Genomic DNA, 22,764 nt, shown 5'->3' on the forward strand with positions numbered 1-22,764 from the left:
ACGTGTGCAAAAAAAATTTCAGCTCGATTTGAGCATACAAATATTTCAACACGCGCGTACGCGCACGTTTTAAGAGAAAATATGAATTTTGATAATATGAGTAGAATGCGCATAACTTGAAATATATGTGACGTAAATTTCATTGAAAAATTCCATTCCATTAATGAGATATGAATGAAAATGTGTTTTCATATAATGACGTCATAGTGACGTCACGGTCGACTGATCACTATGATTTTATTTGACCCGTCGTCTTTGGGACATGATACATAGATGGTATAATTTTGACATTGATAGAAAGAACACTTTCTGAGCTAATCGATACGCAAATTTTGTCCAGAAATAAAGAAAGAAGAAGAACCAACAAAGAATCCGTACAGATACAGAAGGTGATCCGAGAGGATACTCGGATCACCTAATTAATATTTGCAGCAGTAGTTTGGAGACATTGTATTGCATGAAACAGGGATGATTGCAAAATTGTGTTGCTTTTGTGCCTTTTTTTTTTAGTATAGAAAGTCAGTTTGACCTTGGCATATGTTGATAGTTTCTGTTCGATGTTAGAGATTGACGTATTATTCAATATAATATGTGAAAACAAAACTGTTAATTGGAGTTGTAATCCATATTTATGAGTGGCATTTATCTATAGTTGATTTCTGCCACTTGCGTCAGTGTATTTCGTCAGTATACTTTGCAGTGATTTTTTTCCCCCCCTTCTCTCTTCCTCATTTCCCTGCAATCACGGACAGGATGACCCAAGCTTCCTGCTGGAATTCTAGCCTGATGCTGGCTGTGGATCCCCTCACAGTGGACAGCCAAGCCAAGCCAGGCCAAGCTACACTGGAAGTTTGTCAAGCAGCAACCTGCCTCCTTGTCCAAAAGCCATCCTCTTCAAGGGTCTTCCTCTTCCTCATCTGACCCCCCCCCCCCCAACACCCACACCCACTTTCCATCTAACTCTTGAACGGCCATGGCAATTATCACGTATGTGGCTTGGCTGTTTGCCTAGTGTGCCGATCAGCAGTGATAAGTCACAAGGGCATGGTAGACCCCATGCAAGCCTGAAGGAGGAAGCTTCGCATAAAGTGTGTGTGTGTTTGTCAACCGAAGTCGCGCACTTGGAATATTTTTATCTCAACTTCTTGAATTGGATTGTAGACAAGGACATTGCACTGATACAGAGTGTATGCTGGATTTGAAAATGTAGATCAGTATCTGATGTGGCTCACAAATTTTCCCTGCGTGGAAGGTGATGTCCTTTAATCATATTGGCATCCACAAAGTGTGCAGCCTGTGTTGCCATTCCTGTTTATATTCCATTGTTTGATTGTTTTTGACCGCTTATGATAATTCTGCTCAAGCTATCAGCTCACTGTGTTTTAATGATGTATGCACATGGAAAAAACTCCTGATGGAATGTTAGACTCTCCCAAACAGGACTGATGTTCAAACCAGATCAGATCTATAGCACATGGTAGCATTTTGCAGTGAGATCACAGCAATCGAGCCTAAAACAACAATTCTTGGAAATCAGTGCCATGGATACTAAGGAACTGTGTTTTCAGTTAAAGCAGACACCAGGACCATGAGGCATTGACTTTGAGAGGAATATAATTTTGTTTTCTTTTCATCTCAGTTTCTGATTGTTTGTACTTTTCTGCGTGATGCTGCTTATGTGATAATGGCGATGCCAGCATGTAATTCCGGTCAAGGATCTTCGGTTGAGGTAAGAATCATTCTCCCTTTCTTTTATGTAGATTTAAAGCAAAGAGTGTGAAAGATTTATGCTGCTGTCCCCAATGGATGCAAAGGCATGGATACGATAGTAATCCTAAGGATGCATGAAATATGTTGAAAAGGGATTCTTTTTGAAAATAACATTTGACCTATTATTGGTAAAAGTTTCCAGTAATGCAATACTTGGGAGTCAACTGATTCTTCCAAACCAGTGTTGACCCAAAGGCAATGTTATGATACAATAACAAATGAAAACAACAACAACATAGCAAATGTAAACTTTTAACATCAGGCAATTTATTATCATACATGTATATCATAGATATAATGAAAACAACATTATCATATCAAAAATAGTCATGGTACTTGTACATAATGTGATGCTGTTCTGAAAGTCTAAAAGGTCACATGGGCACCCGTGATGCTCATCAAACAAATCTTTGCAGTAATCATTACATCTTGTAGTAAAAGCTTTTATTTTTTCATTACTTATAAATGAATATCCCTTTTGATGGATTTTTTTTTTAATAAACTTTTTAATGAAGTTCACACACTTTTTCTACCGTCATCATACAGCTTATACTTTTCCAGTTCTTGAAGGTTGACTGTTTTATGTATAAACAGTTAAGCACTCATGTAGGTGTGAAACAGTTTTATCTATCCAATTGTATCTTGTAAAATATTAGAAATATAGTGTCGGGTCTGTTGTAAAATGAAAAGACTTGGGATCAGACTGTACAAGTAGTCATCTGTGTAATGAGTTAGATAACAAATTGCACTACATATTAACACTACAGTATAATGGCCATTATTAACACACACAACAAAATGTGATGTTCAGAATTATGTTTAGAATCACAATGCAAATTTTGTTTTTGTGTAATGTGTAAAAGTCATCCATATGCACACTTCAATCAGATTTTAGTAGGTCTTGCACTTGAGAAATTATCTTGAAGTTACCGAGTAGAGTGTTTGTGAACAGAATTGTGAATCAAAGATCAATTTTGTTGATCCCATGATTAAGAGAACTGTTCATAAATGTTTGATCAATAAGATGGTTAATTGGTTACAACATACACTTGTACAACATATCTAGACTTGGGTGTGTCCTTTTCACTGCTTTGTGCCAAGTTTTGAATGCGATGTTAGGTTTGTTCTTATTTTTTATGTCGGCTAAAATGGTCAAATATTTCTGTTTTGCTCTCTAAAGACAAGAAAGTGCCAAACGTTACAGAGATATCAAGTGAGGGGGAAATTCTTCTGGAAACCAAAGAAACAGGTACAGCTGTACCTTGGCAATGTTGACCCCTGCAGAAGTGAGATTATTAAATGAAAAGTCATATTCGGTTAATACCAAGACCACTGGTCTCACTACTTGTAGTCAGTCAGACTCTGGTCGTTGTACTGTACTTCATTGTACTAGTACTATGCTTGCAGTTCAGGGAGAAACATTTGATTTCCTCTTCATATGAACAGGCTAGAAAAAAGAATGAAAATTTATCTTTGCTTCACAAACAAAGCCAATTCTTCTTTTGTTTGAATGGTCTCACAGGATGTGTGCAAGACCGTGTGGTGAGAAACAATTTGATATTTAGTAACAAAATGACCAATTGGGAAGTACATGCAAATGTGGATTCTGGAAAATAGAAACTGTGTGCTAGTTAGTCTGATGAGCTAAGCGTATGCATAAGAACAGATCTATGTGAGTGTAAAGTAATGTTCATTACACAGGTACATTGTAAGGCTTGAGTTGGTGATTTGCTTGACCTGCATCCTGGTTGCACTGATTTCCTCTCAGATTAATCTGGTGGAGCAAATATGGGTCGATGAACTTTTACTGTCAAACCTTATCCCACACTGGTTGTGATCTGAGTTTTAAATGATGGATCTCCAGGATCAGGCAAGGTTAATCCACAAGAATTAGCATCTGTGACTATCATACTGTGGATATTGTAGGATTACCAGAAACTGAGGAAACTTGAATGTCAAATTCTGTACAAATGTTCATTCATGGCTGCACATGGATAAATTCAGCACATGATCATCAGAAAGTCCTGAAACCTATTATGTGTGTAGCCAAAATCTAAAATGTTGCCTAGTGTAAATTTATTGTTTTATCCCATTCAAGAGAATAAAAATGAATTAAAAAATTATATTTCATGGATTCCTACATTTTGATGAGATTTGAAGAAAGAATCCCAAAGGGAGGGGGGGAGGGGGGTCAATTTTGTGTTAAATGCAGATCTTTTGTTAATAGCCATTTCAGTGGACATCAACCCAACATCACAGTCTGTAAGATGCTCAGAAGCAGTAGAGGTCAAAGCACTTCTGTGTATGTTTGTAGAGTACAAGTGTATATCAATTTTCCACATATGACACTGCTTGCAGACGACTTGGTAGTGATTGCTATTAAACCACATGAGCAAAAACAGTTGTACATGTACATAGTACATGAAACAAAGTATTGAAACTAAGCTGAAAAACTCAACTATTCGATTATATCTTCAAACCAACTGATGCTTTTCTGGCAAGCAAAGATGGGAATAAACAATGTTCTCCTCACTTCTCATTCCTCATTACCATTTCAGAGTACACTGGATGTAATTTTGTGCTCCCATAACATCTCAGAGCTACATGTACATCACACATTTTGACCACTCTGAATGCATACACTATAGTACTCTGCTTTATAGAGTATTCTGCAATTCTATTGATCCTACCAAACAATTATTTTTCAGAGTGCCTTTAGTTGCTTTATTTTGCCTGGAGTGAAAGGGCAGTTAAAGAGGCATACAGTGTACAATTTGTAGGTATGAAGCTTTTAAATGTCACCATTAAAAGCATGTCATGTGAAACCTCTATTTAAATGGCTTGGATCAGAGGTTCTCTTTGAAGAAGAGTTCCTGAAGCCCTGTGCCTGCATTTAATTGAGTAATTACTAGAGTTAAACTCTCCCACTCCATGTGGAAAGTCAGTTTGGAAAGAGTATGAAGCAGAACAAGTTGCATGAAGATAAGAAAAAAGTTGCATGTGTCACATCAGTTTCCTGATGCAGTGATGTTGACAACAATCACATCCACTCTAGTGTACTGAGAAAGTGAACAGCCAATGCCATCATCTCACTTAAGCTTAAATGTAAGGAGTTTGATTGTGCACATACGTGTAACTCAGGTGTGTTGTGTGATGTCATCATATTACAAATGTACTTCATGCTGTATAAAACACTCAAGGGCAAGTAGGTTTGTCAGATATCTGGTGGGGAACTCCTCTACACTGTCACAGTATGAATTATATTGACAACTTTACAGGAGCATTGTAGGAGAGTTCCAAGAAAATCTCACTTAAAGAAAGAGATTGCAGTTGTAATGTTTTCAGGGCAGGGTGGTTACTGTGCATGAAAAAATCGAATGAACTAAGTAGTCTGACATTATGTATTCAAACTACACATGGTAGAGTTTTAAACATATCCATCTTATTGTAAGATATTATTTACATACTATCTAACTTAAGAAAACAATTATATACACACTTATACAAAAGACAAAACGTAACTAACTTCGTAATTTGGCAAAGTCATTTGATTCATAAAGCAAAGTGAGGTGCGATATTTAGTACATTTTTTGTCAGCTGCAAGGAGGCTTTGGAGGGTGATTGTAAGGCTGTTATGAATGTACAAATTTACAAATGTACAAATGTACTTCACTCTGAAAGTAGGATAGTGGGAACAGATAAGTTTGCAGTACAGAAAGTAATCTGGCTCAATCTTAGCTTGATCTTATAGGAATCTAAAATCTGTGTAGAACTGCATGTATCTCTTCAAGCTGTTTTGAAGACAATTTTGCAGTGTATCTTGTGATTGCCTAAGCTGTTCATATTACCCTTCTAGAGATAATTTGTATTCATTATCAGCAGGTATTAAGTTTACAGGACCTGAATTTCAAAATAATGAAAGGTAGTTTGATACAATGTAGTTTCTATTGATAATTTAGTGACATGTAATATGGAAAAATGAAACTTTTATTTTTTTTGTTACTTTTTTGACACAAAATGAAAGGTGTCACACTGTTGTCCTTAATAACAGTTTCCATTTCAACTTTACTGTGGATCACAGTTGCAGAAGCTTGATACACTTTGAAGCTGTTGTTTGTGTAAGCCCTCTGTAGTCAAAACTTTGACATGATGTCACACCTCACTCAGATTAGCTCCATTGTATTTGCTTAGGGTGTTTGTTTGTGCCCTGCACATGAACCAGTACCCTTAGTCTCTCCCCTGTAAGGGATGCATACATTATTGCAGCTGATGAAATTCATTCTTGCATGTCAAATACAGGGTTGCAGTACTGTGTACACCAACTCTCGGGAATCAACAAATCTCCTTGGTGCAACTCTGACTTTAAACATTTTGTCAAAATACTCCATGACAACTAAGCACTTCAAGATCTGTAGTTTAGGCCTAATTGACAAGCACCTAGTGCATACACTTTACTGTACAATGGAATTCCTTGCCGACTGGATGTGAGAATAGCAGTGTTGTCTACCTGGGGTAATCTGACTTGTGAAACCACCTGAGTAGTAATATCTTGGTGATGACTAATGCTTGGTTCCTCAAGACATCAGACAGGCATTGTAAAGCACGAGGGGATAGAATGAGGACAGAGAGAGAGGAAGCGGCCATTAATTAACCAACTATGTGTCGTTGTTTACACTACTGGTACTTTCACATGACAGCCATGGTAGAACAGCGCCCTACGAGAAACCAAAGTCTTTGGTCACCTTTAATAACCCGTTTAGGATGGTTTGATTTTGCTACAACACACATTTCCCATAGACACTTGCCCGAGTATACTCGGGACTCGTCCTCAACAGGTTAAAGGCCGTAAGATGTGATGTTAAAGCAAGGAGGTACAACTAGGCGAGCCTAGTACCTCCTTGGTTAAAGTTGCTGTGATTGTTGTGAGTATAGCAGCATTGTGCCAAACTCCATCAACCTAGACTTGTATGTTAGTCTCACTGATATGTGGAGGAATGTTTTGTATTAAAGTGTTTGTTCATTTTATAGGTCTGAGGAGGTTGGCAAACTTAATGTTTCTTTAAATATTAGGAAGATTAGCTTGCACAAAAGTCATTTATATCATTAAACAAACCCAAGATTCTAGGCATGATACAATTAACCTTGAAATTGTCATTGGTGTTTTAGTGCAATGACATTACCACTAAGAGTTCAAGTATTGCTGAAAACACTCACCAACTGCATTTGAATGGTACAAATTCCATGGCCTTTCCATCAAAAATCTAATTTCAGTACACACAAATGCAAGAGTATAAAACATGCACATGGGCTATGATGGAAACTACACTGAACTACATGCGAGGTCAAGCTGTAAAGCTCCACTTCCTCAACAGTGTTCTAGAGGTGTATGTACATACTGTATGCAATCTCAGTATTAAAACATATCATCACCACAGTTGGCAAAGTGGATTTGAGAAGATATGATTTCTCTATGCTTTGTTGGATGTATTAAACAGGAACTTTTTGAAGATCATATAAAAATGATACGTTATACACCATATGTACCACCATGAATGTGAAAAATGAGACAAGTACAAATATTGGGGGAAAAAAAGGCAGTGAATACAGTAGTTCTAAATCTGATTTTTGAATGTTCTGCATAATAGATTGTTTTTATGGTACTTGCTTTCCTTGATATACATTGTAGTTTTAAAGATAGAACAAAATTTTGTTCTTGTTTTTGTTTTTTCTAATGGGTTGCCATACTATTTTAAAGCATTTTGCTTTGTTTATTTGTTTCTCCTTTTTTTTTTGGGGGGGGGGGTTTGTTGGGTTGCCATATTATTTTAAAGCATTTTTGCTTTGTTTATTTGTTTGTTTGATTCTCCTTTTTTTTGGGGAGGGGGTGTTTCTTACATGTAATTACAGTACTTATTATCAGCACTGTATTTTTTTTTTAGTAATATCTGAACAAGAGATATCTTAGCACAGTGATTTTTGAATCTGGATCTTTTTTTTTTTTTTTTTATGTGTTCCGTCTACTTAGTATAAGTAGTGCTTGCAATTACGAAAAGTGGGTATATATCATTATGTGCACCTCTTCATTACTTTGGTATCATACAATACAGATTCATACTTCAGGGCTGCACACTGTACAGCATTGTACAATGTCTTTCTTCTACTGGTCCCACAGAGACCAGCAGGTACACACTTTTTCTATCTTTTTTTTTTTTTTTTTTCACTGATAAATTCCTGAAAAAGTTACTGGTCTGAAAGTGATTTTTACTGGTCAGGGACCTTTGGACCACTGCCAGTGTGCAACGTTGGATACTTCATGAATTGTGTTTTAAGTACGTAATCGTGGCGTGTGCTTTCAGTATTTTGTTTAAAGCAAGAGAGAGCTGCAAGAATCAAAATGTGATTCTGTTCGTAGCCATACAGATGACAATGATGATGATTTCGGAGCCTCAACAATGTAGGCCCCTACATGTATACAAATCTTCACCTCTTTACTTCTTGTAATATGAAACTGAAGAGAAAACTTGTATTCTTGGTATGAGATTATTGTGATACGTTGTACATATGTTGGTATGATTTAACAGTGATGACTTTTGGAGAAATGCATTACATTATGCTATATTATCAACCATTTGTACTTTAGTTTTTGTCATATTTCCTTACAAGGTCGTATTACCACTAGGAAAGTTGTGAGGTGATGATATTACGGTGTACCCCACTTTATTTGTAGCATATTTGTATGACTGCAATTGATGTTAGTTTGTTCGCAGTTAAAATGTGAAAAAAATTCAAACTCTAGAACTTTCAGTCTCATGTCTGAATTTGTAAGTTTTTACCATTTTGCCAAAGTCAGCTTGGACATGAAGCAGACTGAATTGCTTAGACTCAAGGATGGAGCGTGCTCACAGATCATATCAACCTACTTTGTACATGTGTGTGTATTCGAAAAGGGGGTGTTGCAAAAAACAAACAAACAAACAAAACTCAAGCATGCAAGTCTTAGCATACATATAAATGTTAAGACATTTGTAAAAAGTAACAATATTTGATTTATGGAACTTTCATATTTTTTTTTTTTTGTGTGTGTTTGCAGTACCATCGTAGATGTACATTGTGGCGTCTTTGTGTGTCCAGTATACCTGCCTTTAAGACCTTTTGCAGCATTAAAAAGAGGAATGAGGTCACTGAAATAGAAATTGAAACAATGAAAAAAAGTAAAGATTGAAAGTGTCGTTAGCAATCAAAATTTGGAATACCTTTAATGTCAATAGTACATTGTACACAGGAATAAAGAAGTGATTATTTACTTGTTGCTATTCATGCATGTATTCAACAACCCATGACATATTTTTATACTCATAATTGCCATCAAATTGTAGAATTAAATGTTTGTCAGGATATAGAGATCAATAGCATTTAGAGGTGAGCTTCTATGAAGGTCTTATTTATAAAGTCTTGAACTCTGAATGACCTATTGTTAGCCTGGATGAACTTCGTCCTGTCTGGTTTTGGAATTCATCTATTAAGTTCAACCACTTGAGCATGACTCCCAACTTTTTTCTGCAAAAACAGTATTTTATTTTTATTTTTATTGTTCAATCCTGTCTTTGACAACCACGCTTGTCGATGAGCAATGGCTAATACCCAGTGCGTATTAATCACATACACACGGTGACCCCAAATCCGTCCATTCCTGGCACAAGACTTTGTATGCAAAGCCTGCAGCTCTTTTCTGATTGGCTTCTTTTCTTCATCTCATGACCTGAAATCTTCTTATGAATCTTACAAAGTGTGTATCTGCCTTCCTTTGTATCCCTGACACAACAGTAAATCATTCTTGGCCCAGTGCTCTGATAATGTGGATGATACAACTACCTTAGCCAGACTTCAGGAAGGTTTTACATGTATTTGCCGGTGGAATCCTTTGCAGAGACTCACGGGTATAGAAAGGAGAGAAGAATACCATAGTGGACTACAGTTTAGGATGTGTCTCACTATTCCAAGATCTTCTCTGTCTTTAGTGCTTTGAGTCAGGAGGAATAACAAGAGTGAGGCTGAGTATACTAAAGAGGGAGCTTCAGAGAAGAAAGAGAAATTAATAGCAAAATGAGAACTTCCTGTTGTGTTGGCATTTTGGGGTTCATGTGGAAGTGGTCTGTCTCCTGTGTATTGGAGGAGGGAGCACTCAAGCTATACCTAGGCAGGGTCATGCTATTTTCATCGACTTGAGTTTTTGAAGTCCTCTTCTGGGTGCTAGTATTGTTTACTGGTTACTCTGTCTATCCGGCACACGTGCCCAAGGCATTATCCCGGTACACCCACCAACATTGATTTGCCAACAACTACCCCCTCCCTTTATCAATCATCTACGCACACACATTCCAAAGGTCGCTCAGTTCATTACTGGAGTCAAGGAAAGAGGAAAACTTTATAGAAGTAGACAGACTCAGAGGAAGAGGGAGAAGTCGAGTGCACGAGAGGGAGAGATCCTGTTTACTGGTTCTCTCTCTCATTGGTGTCTAGCCTTACTTTGGATAGCAATTACTTGACAAGACAAGTGTGATGTGTATGCTGTATCAAGCATTGTTCGCTGTTTTCTGAAGGAAGTGAGTTTGTTGGATGCCTGGGTCCTGTTGCTGACTGGCCCACAGACCAGGCTTCTAGAGGCATAATGGAGACTCCGACTGTTCGAGGTCCTTCCAACCACTATCAGAGCCTCCTGAGGATACAGTTTGGGGCCCTTGTCTCTGGCTCACGGAGAAACTCACACAGGAATGTCCTATCTTTTTGTTATCCTGATGATTCTCCTGGAGCAGTGAAGGAAGAACCCAGAGAGATAGGACCCATCTTCTACTTCAGGGTAAGAAAAATGTCTTGTCTTTTGGAGGTGTTTGAGTAAGACAGTATTTATGGAAAGTCAATGTCAACATTGTGTTTCTTTTGTACAAATGTACCAGTCTGCTGTGCTTGATATCTTTCCCTGAACATTGTATGAGTTGACATGATGAAGGCCATGTGAATCTTCTTGTAGTATCTCAGATCTGTTTCATTTCTCTCACATCCACTCAGAATAGTACTGTAAAAATGCAAACACAGTGTTATGCATTCTAAGTATGTAATGCCTAATATGTACAGCATGTATTGGCCTGCTTGTTACTACCACTGTGAACTGTTTTTCTCTCTCTCTCTTTTTTTTTTTTATAGTTTAACATAGTGGTATATTGATGATTGCACATATGTGTTGTTCCTGTTTTCTGCAAGTCTGTATCAAGGTATGACGGCATGATACATGTACGTCACACTGATTGTGTTTGCGTGTGATCTGCATGTATGATGAATTATAATGCGATATGCTCATGGATGGTTTGATAGGAGAAGCAGTGCTGTTAGGGTGAGGGGTCAAGCATTGTTTCCACAACTTCCACTCACGTCACAGCTTCCCAGAACTGCTTGTTAAATGTGATTTATAAAAAAAGGTTGGGGACAGTGAGCGAATGTTTGTTTGTCTAGAAGTGGGAAGGATATCTGTCTTCCTCTAGCTGTACATGAGAGTAAACATCCGTGATATACTGTACAGGAAGTTTCTGTTCAGGCTGTAATCCCATATGTTAATTTGTTTGTTTGCAACCACCATGTACAGTATGGCTGTTAGTAATGTGTTTACTGTACATTCATGAATGGTATGAAACACTTTCAGACTGAAGATGGTACATGATCGGTGGCTTCAATACTTGTAGTATAATATGCAATGTATGGAATGTACAGGCATTGCTGGTTGGTATTATGGTAAATACAATATTCATGATAACCTCATGGTTTGATGTAATAAAATATCATACAGTGTTTATCACTAAGAATTATATTTACCACTAATATTTGCCAGTGCTGATGATCAGGATATATTTTCAGTGAGATACAATTTGTGTTTCAAGAAGACAAATGTAGCTTTTTACTTTATACTTATGGTATGTCACTACGATTTACAGGACATGCTTGAAGGTCACTTTTAAAACTCATAACTTTGTGGAACATGACTCAAACATGACATAAAAGACTGGCATGTGAGGTTCCACCATACATTATGTACGTATTGAAACTGACTGTATACCATGTCTAGTGCTATTATTATTGACATCTCGAACAAAGTACAAGTGTTCACAAAACAAACAGTGAATTGATACTATTATTTCCATGCATACTGTACTGGTAGCCTACGAGTATGTATCCATTTAGTGTCCACAAGAGAGTTACATTCCATGATGCTTTACAGGTCTGTATAATCTGCAGTGCATGTGTTGCACACAAGCCAGACACTTTTCATCATGTATTGAAATTTGCACCATACACATTGAATGAATTCATGTTTTACAGATTGGTAACATCAGCCAGAAATTAGGGCAAACAGTGATCTTTTCCCCCTGCCCTTCCAAACCAGTGATTTCATTCAGAACCGCTGGCATGCAGTAGCAAGGTTCTACTGTAGTTGCAGAATTGCACATTTATACATGTACAGGCAAATTACATTGTTATGTTTAAAAAGCAATCTATTTTTGATTCTGTATGAACATGTGACCTTCAGCTAGCAAACTATGATCCATACAATGTGCATTTAAGGCATCTCATGTCCCACTTTGTACTTGTACGCAGTTTACTTGTTATATTTATGTCCGTTCAAAAAGTTGTTTAATTCATTGATAATATCAGATAACACAGTGTACAGTGCTGCGTGAATCATTCCTTAAAGGGGAAGGCTAGTAACTGATCAGTGGGAATCAGTGGAAATGCTGGGAGACGATTGTTCCAATCCTTATGGGATTCATTCAAGAGTTCATTGTATATCTATTGTTGTGTGAAAATGATTTGCTTCAGAACGGTCTCATATTCAAGTAATGTGCAGATTAAGGCTCCGTCACTGACCAGGGACGCTAACCTGGAAGCATTAAACTGCACATTACTCGAATATGAGACCATTCTGAAGCAAATCATTTTCACACAACAATAGATATACAATGAACTCTTGAATGAATCCCATAAGGATTGGAACAATCATCTCCCAGCATTTCCACTGATTCCCACTAATCAGTTACTAGCCTTCCCCTTTAAAGATAATACAAAGTTTTGGTATTACCTCAAAAGTTTCCCTGAATTTCCTTGTCTTAGTTTGTGTTTCAGGTTAAAGTACCTTTCATATAACTAACACTGAGACTTACTCGCCCCAAAGTGCTGTCATGTCTTAGTAATCATGCAGTAATGGTTTCGTACCAGAGCCGCCACCGTACGGCGGCGAGGTAGTACACGTATTGTACGAAACCATTATTGCATGATATAACTGCGACCAGCAGCGTGCAGCCCCATACGCATACTGAGTAGCTAACTGCGACCAGCAGCCCCATACGCATAGCTAAATGGGGCTTCGCATTGTAGCTTACACTTGGATCATGACAGATGTACATGTACACTGTAGTATCGCGGGTAAATATCAACTTAAAATCCAAAAATTTCTTCAATTTGAAGACTTACAGTTAAGTTGAAGTATTGAAAACAGGCTTCGGGCAACGTTTGGTTTTGCCAATAGTCCCTTTTTGTTCTAATTGATGACTGAATGTGACTCGGTGGAGAGGACCTTGGGAGAGCTACACTGAATTGACGGCCAGCGCATGCGCACGCAAACATCAGTTCGTGGATTTGAAATTTGTTCGCATGTGATGTGTGCGTATGCGCTGGCCGTAGTAATCAGTGTATGTAGCTCTCCCAAGGTCCTCTCGACAGAGTCACATTCAGTCATCAATTCGAACAGAAAGGGACTATTGGCAGAACCAAACGTTGCCCGAAGCCTCATGTTTTCAAGACTTCAACTTAATTGGTAAGTCTTCAAATGGAAGAATTTTTTGGATTTTAAGTTGATATTTACCCGCGATACTAAATCTGTCATGATCCTGAATGCTACAATGCGAAGCCCCATTGCGCTATGCGTATGGGGCTGCTGGTAGCAGTTAATTGCATGATTACTAAGAAATGAGAGCACTTTGGGGTGAGTAAGTCTCACAGTGTTAGTTATTTGAAAGGTACTTTAACCTGAAACACGGAAATTCAGGGAAACTTTTGAGGTACCAAAACTTTTTATTACCTTTAATACACTATAAATACTGTCAACAGTAATTTGTACCATCAGAGATATCAAAGCTATAGTTTATGGAAGTGATTTTTAAGGTGATGCAAGGCGTTTAACAAGAAATAAATACAAAATACACTAGATTGTAGGGTGGGATAATGTACAATGTACATGTAGCTCATTAATCTACACTGTACAGTATGTGACAAGATATAGGGCCTACGATTCATGAAACTGAAACTTGCCTTTTGCATACTAGGTAAACATGCGTGTGTCCTATAGTTATGTAAATAGCAGAAAGGATATAGTGTTCTAACAGTCTATTCCCATCAATGTTTGGCTGCCACACAAAATGCTTTTAAAAGTTGCAAATTGTCAAAAGTTTACAGACTAATCAATGAAAGTCTTCATCACTCAATTTACATGTAAACTATTTTAAAATCATTGTAATGGTCTGCATTCAACTGTCAATTGTAGGCCTACATGTTGATGGTTTTTGTTATGACTTTAATACAGTTAATGACAATTTGTGTTTGAAGAACTGCATCTAATTCACCATACATGTACATTGTATGTTGAGTGAAACATGTAGGGCCTGTACATGTAGTAAATGTTGATTTTTTTTTTTTTTTACAATAATGTTTGCATACAGTGTATGAAGCTATCTGTATCAAATGTACAAACATTAAAACTCCAAAACATGAAAAGCAATTTCTCCATTGATATAAAAAAAGGACAATTTAGTACAAAATTTAAAATCTTCATTGTTTTCTAAGCAATTAGTTGTTGGTAGTTTCTTGTATAAAGTAGGTTTTACCCAGTAGATGTCAAATAGAAGGAAATTGAGCTTCTCTCCCTCCCTTTCCTTGGTTTCCTACTAAACATTGGTCCTTTAAGCCTCCTGCCAGCCAGGTATGTAAGCAGTAATGTGGTCAATTCATCAAATTAACTAGTAGCTGTGAGAGGAGGTTATGTGTACCCTAGGAGGCCCCAGGTGCCATATCTTTGATTTTACAATCCATTGTGTGCATTTGTGATGATGAATGGTATGAAGGCCTCCTATTCTTAGTCTTGTACTGTAGCAAGCTTGTGTGCTACATTTGACTTTTGCTTTTCTTTGAGATTCAATGTTAAGACGAGGAACAATGTTCTGATTAATGTATTTTGTATGGCTACATTTTTGGTGCATTCTTTAGTTTGGATGGAAAAGTCAACTTTTCTTCAAAACAAATTTCTTGTCATGTTTTTGTTATTATTGACAGGTACATCTGTAGACATACATGTACATCGTATGTACATTGTACAAATGTTTTAACATGGCCATTGCGCAGACTGTGAAATGACTTATTTCCTTGTTTACTTTGATGATATTTAGTATTCATGTAGGATACATTGTTGGTTCTCTTAGGGTAAAGATACTCTGGACATGTGTGCTACAATGTGTGACACAGTCACAAGTACTGTATGAATATTTAAATGCATGATATTTTTGTAGCTAGTTCATGATACCTGCTGTACATTAATGCTTTAAATACTACGCTGCGAAAAGATAAGAGTGTACCCAATAAATTACAAGCAGTATTAAAGCACAAATAGACAAAAGTTGCAAATGGAACTTACATTGTACAATATACTGTACATGTAGGTCTATGTACATACTGTAATTCATGTACTTGTAATACATGACAAATGCTGTGAATGCCATAAATTGTGTTTTGGTTTCTTCTTCATGAAAACCATGGCTATGCTACTGTATACTTCATTGGCATGTACATATTTTTAAAGGAATGACAAATTGACAAAAGTCTTCTTTTATAGCCTGGCAGTCCTCTTGTGATAACAACCTTCAACTCTAATGGTTGTATCACTGGACTAATGGTGTTGTCTGTTCCATGCTACTTGTCATTAATTAATATCATAGACAGGGGTTCGTGCAATATGGAAATTTATGCTTCTGTATCTATAGGCATGTATGATGAAGAGTGTGAAAACCTGATGGTGTACCAAAAGGAGAACTTTTAATTACACAAGCATGATATGATGACAAAGCAAATAATCATTGACTGTGAGGGCGATGGTATGTACAATCTAACATCACCGAGGGGATGTTAGATTGTATCCATTGCCCAAGAAATAGGGGACGATTATTTGCTTTATGTCCCAAATTGATTGACAAACTTGAGATTTGATATTAAAGATGTATTCCATCAACCGCACAAATTATTAGTTTGTAATCGTACAACCATGGACCGTGGTGATAATAAGACGATAACAAGCGATTACTGATGTATCGATAATTGTGCAATGTGCATGGATGTTTGCCACTAGAACTTAATGGTGCATCTACCGGACTTGGCCGTGACCGATAGATGTTTAGCGATCCCTTCATTGATTGCAATTGCGGGTATGGTTAGAAGTGCTAACAAAAAGAGTGTACAAGTTACAACGTGTATGTGGTAGTCCCACGGCATGGATGTTGGGAGAAAAACATCTCTCGGTCACATGTTTCAAATTCAAGTAATCCCATTGGTCAATCATACTTATGTGGGATATTATAACAGACATTTGGAAGCTGCCTTCACTTCCCAGAACAGCTATTTTCTGTAATCCGTATTTATCTTTGTCACCAATTAGGAATATCCATTTGTACAGCTGTAGAACCTTAGGAGTCAAGAATTGTTTCATAGTTTTCCCCTGTTCTTAGGGTTAACTTTGTTACATAAAGGAAGTACGTAGGTCCTATTGTATACTGACAGTGATCAATTGCCACTTGCTCTAATTCCATGAAATGCATTTTCCCCATTTATTTTCATAGTGACACATGCCAAATAAATGAATTCCTTTGTTTCTTCATTAAACAAATCTTGAACGCTTGTACTTAAAGTGAAAACAAAGTTCTGGTAAGGGCCTGAGAACCCGTCTGGCACCATTTCATGTTTTCTTGCAATATATCGAAAGAGTCTACAAAGAAACTCACCTGGCTGACGCGGTTTGCCGGAATGATGAGTCGTTTTGGAGTATTTTGAGAAAAATAATAAAAGTCGGTAGACCGACTTTTATTCCAGAAGGCTCCAGACTAACTCGGTCTCGGGGAAAACTCAAACCTATTTCAATTTACACACAGTTCGTGATCGCCATGTTCATCAGTACTCTATACTACGGGTACCAAATGAGGCCTTGATGAGCAGACAGGAAAATGCGTGCTAATCCTGTACAAAACAAATGGACAGCGCGCGGTCCTCAAGCCTATACCGGGTGTCCCAAAAAAAGCGGGACGGTGGATTTTCAGTACCTTGCGTTCTAAAAGTGATATATTTTTTGACATCATTAGAAAGAGCATCTTCCGCAGAAGATAATGATACCAAAATCATAAAATTTGGTTCAGTACTTTTTATTCTACGCCAATTCCTGAAAATGCAATCATTTTCAAATTTCGCCTGATTTTTGCGACTTAATATTTTGCGATAATAATTTGAGTGCGACACGCGATCCATACGGTGAATATTGTGTAAGCTCAGTGATCCATGTCAACAAAAGATACAGCTTTCACATTGGGCACGGGCCAGAAAAAAACAAAACAAAACAGTGTGTGTGTTCGTGTCTGTGTGTGTGTGTGTGTGTACGCGCCCAATATGAAAGCGTTATCTTTTGTTGACATGGATCAACGAGCGTACACAATTCACCGTATGGAACGCGTGTCGCACCCAAATTATTATCTTATTAGTCGCAAAAAATTGAAAATGACTGCATTTACAGAAATTGGCGTAGAATAAAAAGTACTGAACCAAATTTAATGATTTTGGTATCATAGTCTTCTGCAGAAGATGCTCTTACTAATGATGTAAAAAAATATATCACTTTTAGAACGCAAGGTACTGAAAATCTACCATTCCGCTTTTTTTGGGACACCCGGTAAAGTATACGTGTACGCACATCGCCTCAGTTGCTGAGACGCGCGGTCTTTGAAGTTTTTGTTATTGTTTATCAAGCGTCTTTGATTGTTTTTAGAGGTGCTTAAGAGGCGCACACTAATTTTGCATGCGCGCCAAAGAGGTTTTTGACGCGCGCGTTGTAACAACTCGGACCATTACTGTGAGTAGCCAGAACGCTACAATGTAGTTTATACAGGCCGCTCCCATATGCATAGTACAACGCTGTACAATCCAGAGGGACAACCAATACAATTCATCCCGCCGTCAAGCAAAGGGAGGCCGAGTTATCCCCGAGTCCGAGTCTAGCCTGACCCCGTTCGGGTAAGTTCTGAGACTGAACGTTTTTGGTTAATATTTCCCATTTTCGTCGTTACGCATTGAATATCTTGTTATTACAGCGTTATTCCGCACATTTCCTAGGCATACACAGTACGTTCACATTTTGGAGCAAAATTTGACAACTTTTGCAGGCGTACCAGAACTTTGTTTGGGCTTTAATTTAATCTTTAACTGATATAATAACCCTGTAGTCCCAACTAATGTCACGCTATTTGACAGCAATCAAAGGATGGATCATATACATATATGTAGATTATAGGATTGGACTGAATGACATTCCATGCCGTCAATAGATCAGTGGTCATTGGTTGAAAGGGAAAGGTCTGGAGAATAGACTAACAAGTCCTTTCCATGTTCTCTTCCTCACTAGTGATAAATGAGTACAGGTGATGGACGGTGTGTTGGTGTGTGGGTTTGCCTCCCAGGGTAAACAGGCCTACCTTGACCTTGGCAGTCACCACCCGTGGGTCGACCCACATACATTTACTTCTCTCCAACCTGAAGAGAAAGTTCTCACAGACTGGGAAAAACCTGTTATGTAGTCTCTGAAAAAAAAACCTTGTGCTGTATGAAGTAGTCTCATTTGAATTGCAGTACCATGTGTATAAATTTGTAGTCAACATAAAGCAACAGTTGAAAACTTCACCAACTAAATTTTGTCATTTAAAGGGTTTACGTAATTACCTTGTGTCAGTGTGATGCTAAATGAGCTAGATTGGTTATAATTTACTCCGTCACTCTTTAATGAGGGATAAATGACTTCAGCTACTTTGAGTAGGAAAATTGCCCTTTGCTGATTGCATACACAATCCAATAAGGCTGATAGGATTTGGGAGTATGGGACTTTACAATGGGAAGGCAATCTTAAGAGTGTGTTTCTACTGAGTACTGAAAATTTCAAGGTGATGCATCCTAGTGATGTGTGGCGATGCGCGTTGACACCTCAAATTTTTCCTTAGAAACACATTGGGTAGTAGCCGATGCTTGGTGATGCGAGGTTCTGTGTTGTCCACCTTTGAGATGGTCGATGCGCAGTTTTGTTAGGGACGATTTTGAATAGAAACACAGCGGGTAATAAAATTTGTGGTGTATCGAAAGTCTCAAATTATTGGAAGATTTCACCCACGTTATTCAAGTGATCATCACACACATAATGCTTTGTGTACACAGTGCTGGTGCTTCTTGCATTTGTTCGCATTGTACTATACAGTCTACACTTGCACTGCATACTTCTCATCTCATGTTTCGCATGCTGTTGGAGTAGGCCCTACCTGTATAACATTTCTTTAAAAATTTGGATATCAAATTTGTCTGTTGTATGAATGTGTCAGAGAATATATCAAGTTGACATAGGATCTGCAGCAGTTTTTTTTTTTTTTTTTCAAAGTGGCAGGGAATGATACAGTGAAGGGCACTTATTATTATCATTTTTTTTTTTTTTTTTTTATTTTGGATAGCAAAACAAAGTGAAATGCTGTTACATGTACTGTATGTAGCCTGCATGCTTCTTCTAAATCTTACTCAAGATGTCACATCTCCCAAAACATTTGACTATACCTTCTCCTTCCTGAAGCAGCAGAAATTGACTCTTTGACCTGCAGGGATGGCTGATAGCTGTAAAGCTAAAATACTAATAGGCCCTACACATTTCATGTCTATATCTAATTTCTGCCATCTTGATTGTTATTTACCTTCTCCCATAAGGCATTGCAAGTGTGACCTGATCTGCAACCAAAAATATGTTACTTCCTGTATTCACCGCAAGTTCCCCCGGCCTCTGGCATCACCCCACATCATTGCATATTTATCGCTCAGTAGAAACAGTTTCGGTAGTCGTAAAATACGAGATGATGTGGGGACAAAAATTTGCGGTGTTGCGAAGTGATAGAGGTGATATGAGGTTTACGCCAGTAGAAACATGCTCTAAAAGGTGTTGGCACAGTGGTATTCTGGATTGCTCTTAATGTATAGACTCCTTTCTACAGTATACAATGTACCTAGGCTAAAAAACTGATGCTTGGTGCTGAGTGGATGGACCTTCATAGGTTAGCCTGTGACCTGCTTTTGTCAGTACAGATGGCCAGCTTTGATTTGCATGAAGTGGGTCAGAGGGCATGGACAAGACAAATTAGTGAGCTTTAGATTTTAGACACGTGGACGTTCAGAGGGAAAAGACATGTTCTGACCGTGCGCAGAAGCGCGCGTCAAGTCGATCTATTTTTAGCTTGCGTCGCCTGAGTTTTTCACTACGCGTACTGGGCTATTTTTACGTCCGCACAGTTTGCAACGTAGAGAACTATTTCATGCACTGATCATATGGGGGCGCCATTTTATTTTTTATACGTTGCATCTCAGCTTAATCTAAAGCTATTTTTCAACACAATGCAGGGGAGAGGAGAACGTCCAGCACACTCCTCGTCTCAAACGTCCGCACATGGTAATCTAAAGCTCCCTAATATTATCAGTGTACAGTAGATGCATGAGGGGAAGTGTTGAATTGATAGACAGTCATTTGTCTGTGGAATGCAAATGTGATATTTAACAACAACAAAGCTTATAGCACCCATCAAAATATTATCCATGAGACTGGACGTCCATTTCTAGTTCAAAGCCCTTCTTCAGTCTAGAGTAGGGCCTCACACTTGATGCTTCGTATGCAGTATATTTTGCATGTTCACTAATTTTTAGGAAATTAATTACCGGTACACATGAAAATATCGCCTCCTATTGCACATTGTCTATAAATGAAGTTTTCTTCTGAAAAGGGATTCAAATCAAAACCTATTTCCCACTCTATGATCATGGCTCTCAATGTTGAATTCAGCCACTTGTAAAAGTGTATGTGGTATTTACCAGGTACCAGTCCATTACCGTGGAACCTTTTGTGCAACCCTTGTTTTGAAATGCAATTGTCACAATGGTATTGGATGTGTCTTTCATGTTCTCCCTCTGTGCAATGTTTAAGTCTGTTGTCTGTTAGTGGAATTTGTGTCAGGATTTGGGATGAGGCAAGGGATGTGACAGTGTGGTAAGATACTGTGTACGCCTTGTCTTTCGTATCCTTTCAAGTTGATGTTAGAAATTTTTCTTGTGCTTTCAATCCTTCCCTTTGGGACAGACTTCCTATAATTCAAATGAGTCGTTCTAATGACAACACACTGAAATGTCTTGTACACCTTGTACAGATACTATGTGTGCTTGTAGTCAAGCTTGTGAGATGGCACAGCTGTTACATCACACTTTCATAGTTACCTACAATCTCTGATCATTATTAATGATTGATCAAACAAAAATGGAGCTATGCAATTTTCTGTAGTCCCCCTGGAAATGGTCCCATCTATTCTACAATGTATGTGACGTTAGAGACGCTAGTTTCATTGACCCACCCCACTGTATGAGTCTGGAATCTGATTTTGCCGACATGCCTCTGGCATTGTTTTGCCATTGTTTAGATTGATGCTGTGAATAGGTTTGAGACTGACAATAGGTATGTGGGCATCCCCTACAGGCTTGTGCATCTCTTGCGTCTTTTTAGCAGCGTGAAAGTCATTCTTCGGTCACTCAATTCAAGTCATCGATCATCTGTGGCTAATCAATGACTGGCCTTTCAATAACTGAATTGGATGGTTTGGGGTTTTATGCAGCTTATACTAGAGTGGCTTTAACAACTGAAGACATTGATGCTACAAAGTGTATGTGGTTAATGCATATAGCGTCCGTGGCCAATATTCTTGCATGCGTAGGTGGATCATGTGCACATTTGGAGAGCATGTTCTTCATATTGTAATCACACCAGAGGTTCTTGCCACATCACACATTTTCCATGACAGTGATGAGTGTTGGAAGGAAACAAGTCATGTGTGTATTGCAGGTAAGCAGAAAAAGTATGACAGGGGAAGGATGAAGAAGCAGGGATGATTTAATGCTAGATATCGCAGTAATCTGGGACATACAATGTACACCTAGTAACCTTACACTGTTTGATTTCAGAGCATTGCATTTCTCGTCTGATTTTTAATAGCAGATAAAGTATTGCAGGAAAGAGAAGACAATGTTGATACATGTACAGTAATAATTTTTTTTTTTTCAGTGATTTGGATTATCACCATTTTTGGTATTACTACTGGATTTTTTTTTTATGCCTCCGCCACGAAGTGGTGCCGGAGGCATTATGTTTTCGGGTTGTCCGTCCGTCCGTCCGTCCGTCCGTCCGTCCTTCCGTCCGTCCGTCCGTCCTTCCGTCCGTCCGTAATGAATTTTGTGGACAAGGTAACTATCGAAACCTGTAGAGGTATCCTAATGAAACTTGGCATGTATGTGTATTAGGGGGTGAAGTTGTGCCTATCAACTTTTGGGTGCACATGGTCAAGGTCAAAGGTCAAAAGGTCAAGGTCAAATACATAAAATTTCACTATTTCCACCATATCTATTGAATGCCTGAAGATATTTTCTTGAAACTTAGTGTATGCATGTATTACCCAATTAAGATTCTCTGGTGAAAGTTTGGGTCATGAGGTCAAAGGTCAAAGGTCAAAAGGTCAGGGTAAAATACATAAAATTTCACTATTTCCACCATATCTATTGAATGCCTGAAGAGATTTTCTTGAAACTTAG

At 38.0% G+C, this 22,764-nt stretch overlaps 1 protein-coding gene across 1 annotated transcript in view; it reads left to right on the top strand.

Annotated features, from left to right (window-relative positions):
• The first annotated feature begins 763 nt into the window (after positions 1-763).
• The window catches only part of LOC140243732 (rho GTPase-activating protein 21-like), a 115,144-nt gene continuing 93,143 nt past the window's right edge, over positions 764-22,764 (top strand). Inside the window, exon 1 of the mRNA XM_072323397.1 lies at positions 764-1,729. Coding sequence (XP_072179498.1) covers positions 1,685-1,729 — 45 coding nt within the window. The 5' untranslated portion in view covers positions 764-1,684. The remainder of the gene's footprint in view (positions 1,730-22,764) is intronic.

The sequence above is a fragment of the Diadema setosum genome, chromosome 20 (genome assembly GCF_964275005.1).
Source record: "Diadema setosum chromosome 20, eeDiaSeto1, whole genome shotgun sequence".
In the NCBI taxonomy this organism is placed as follows: domain Eukaryota; kingdom Metazoa; phylum Echinodermata; class Echinoidea; order Diadematoida; family Diadematidae; genus Diadema; species Diadema setosum.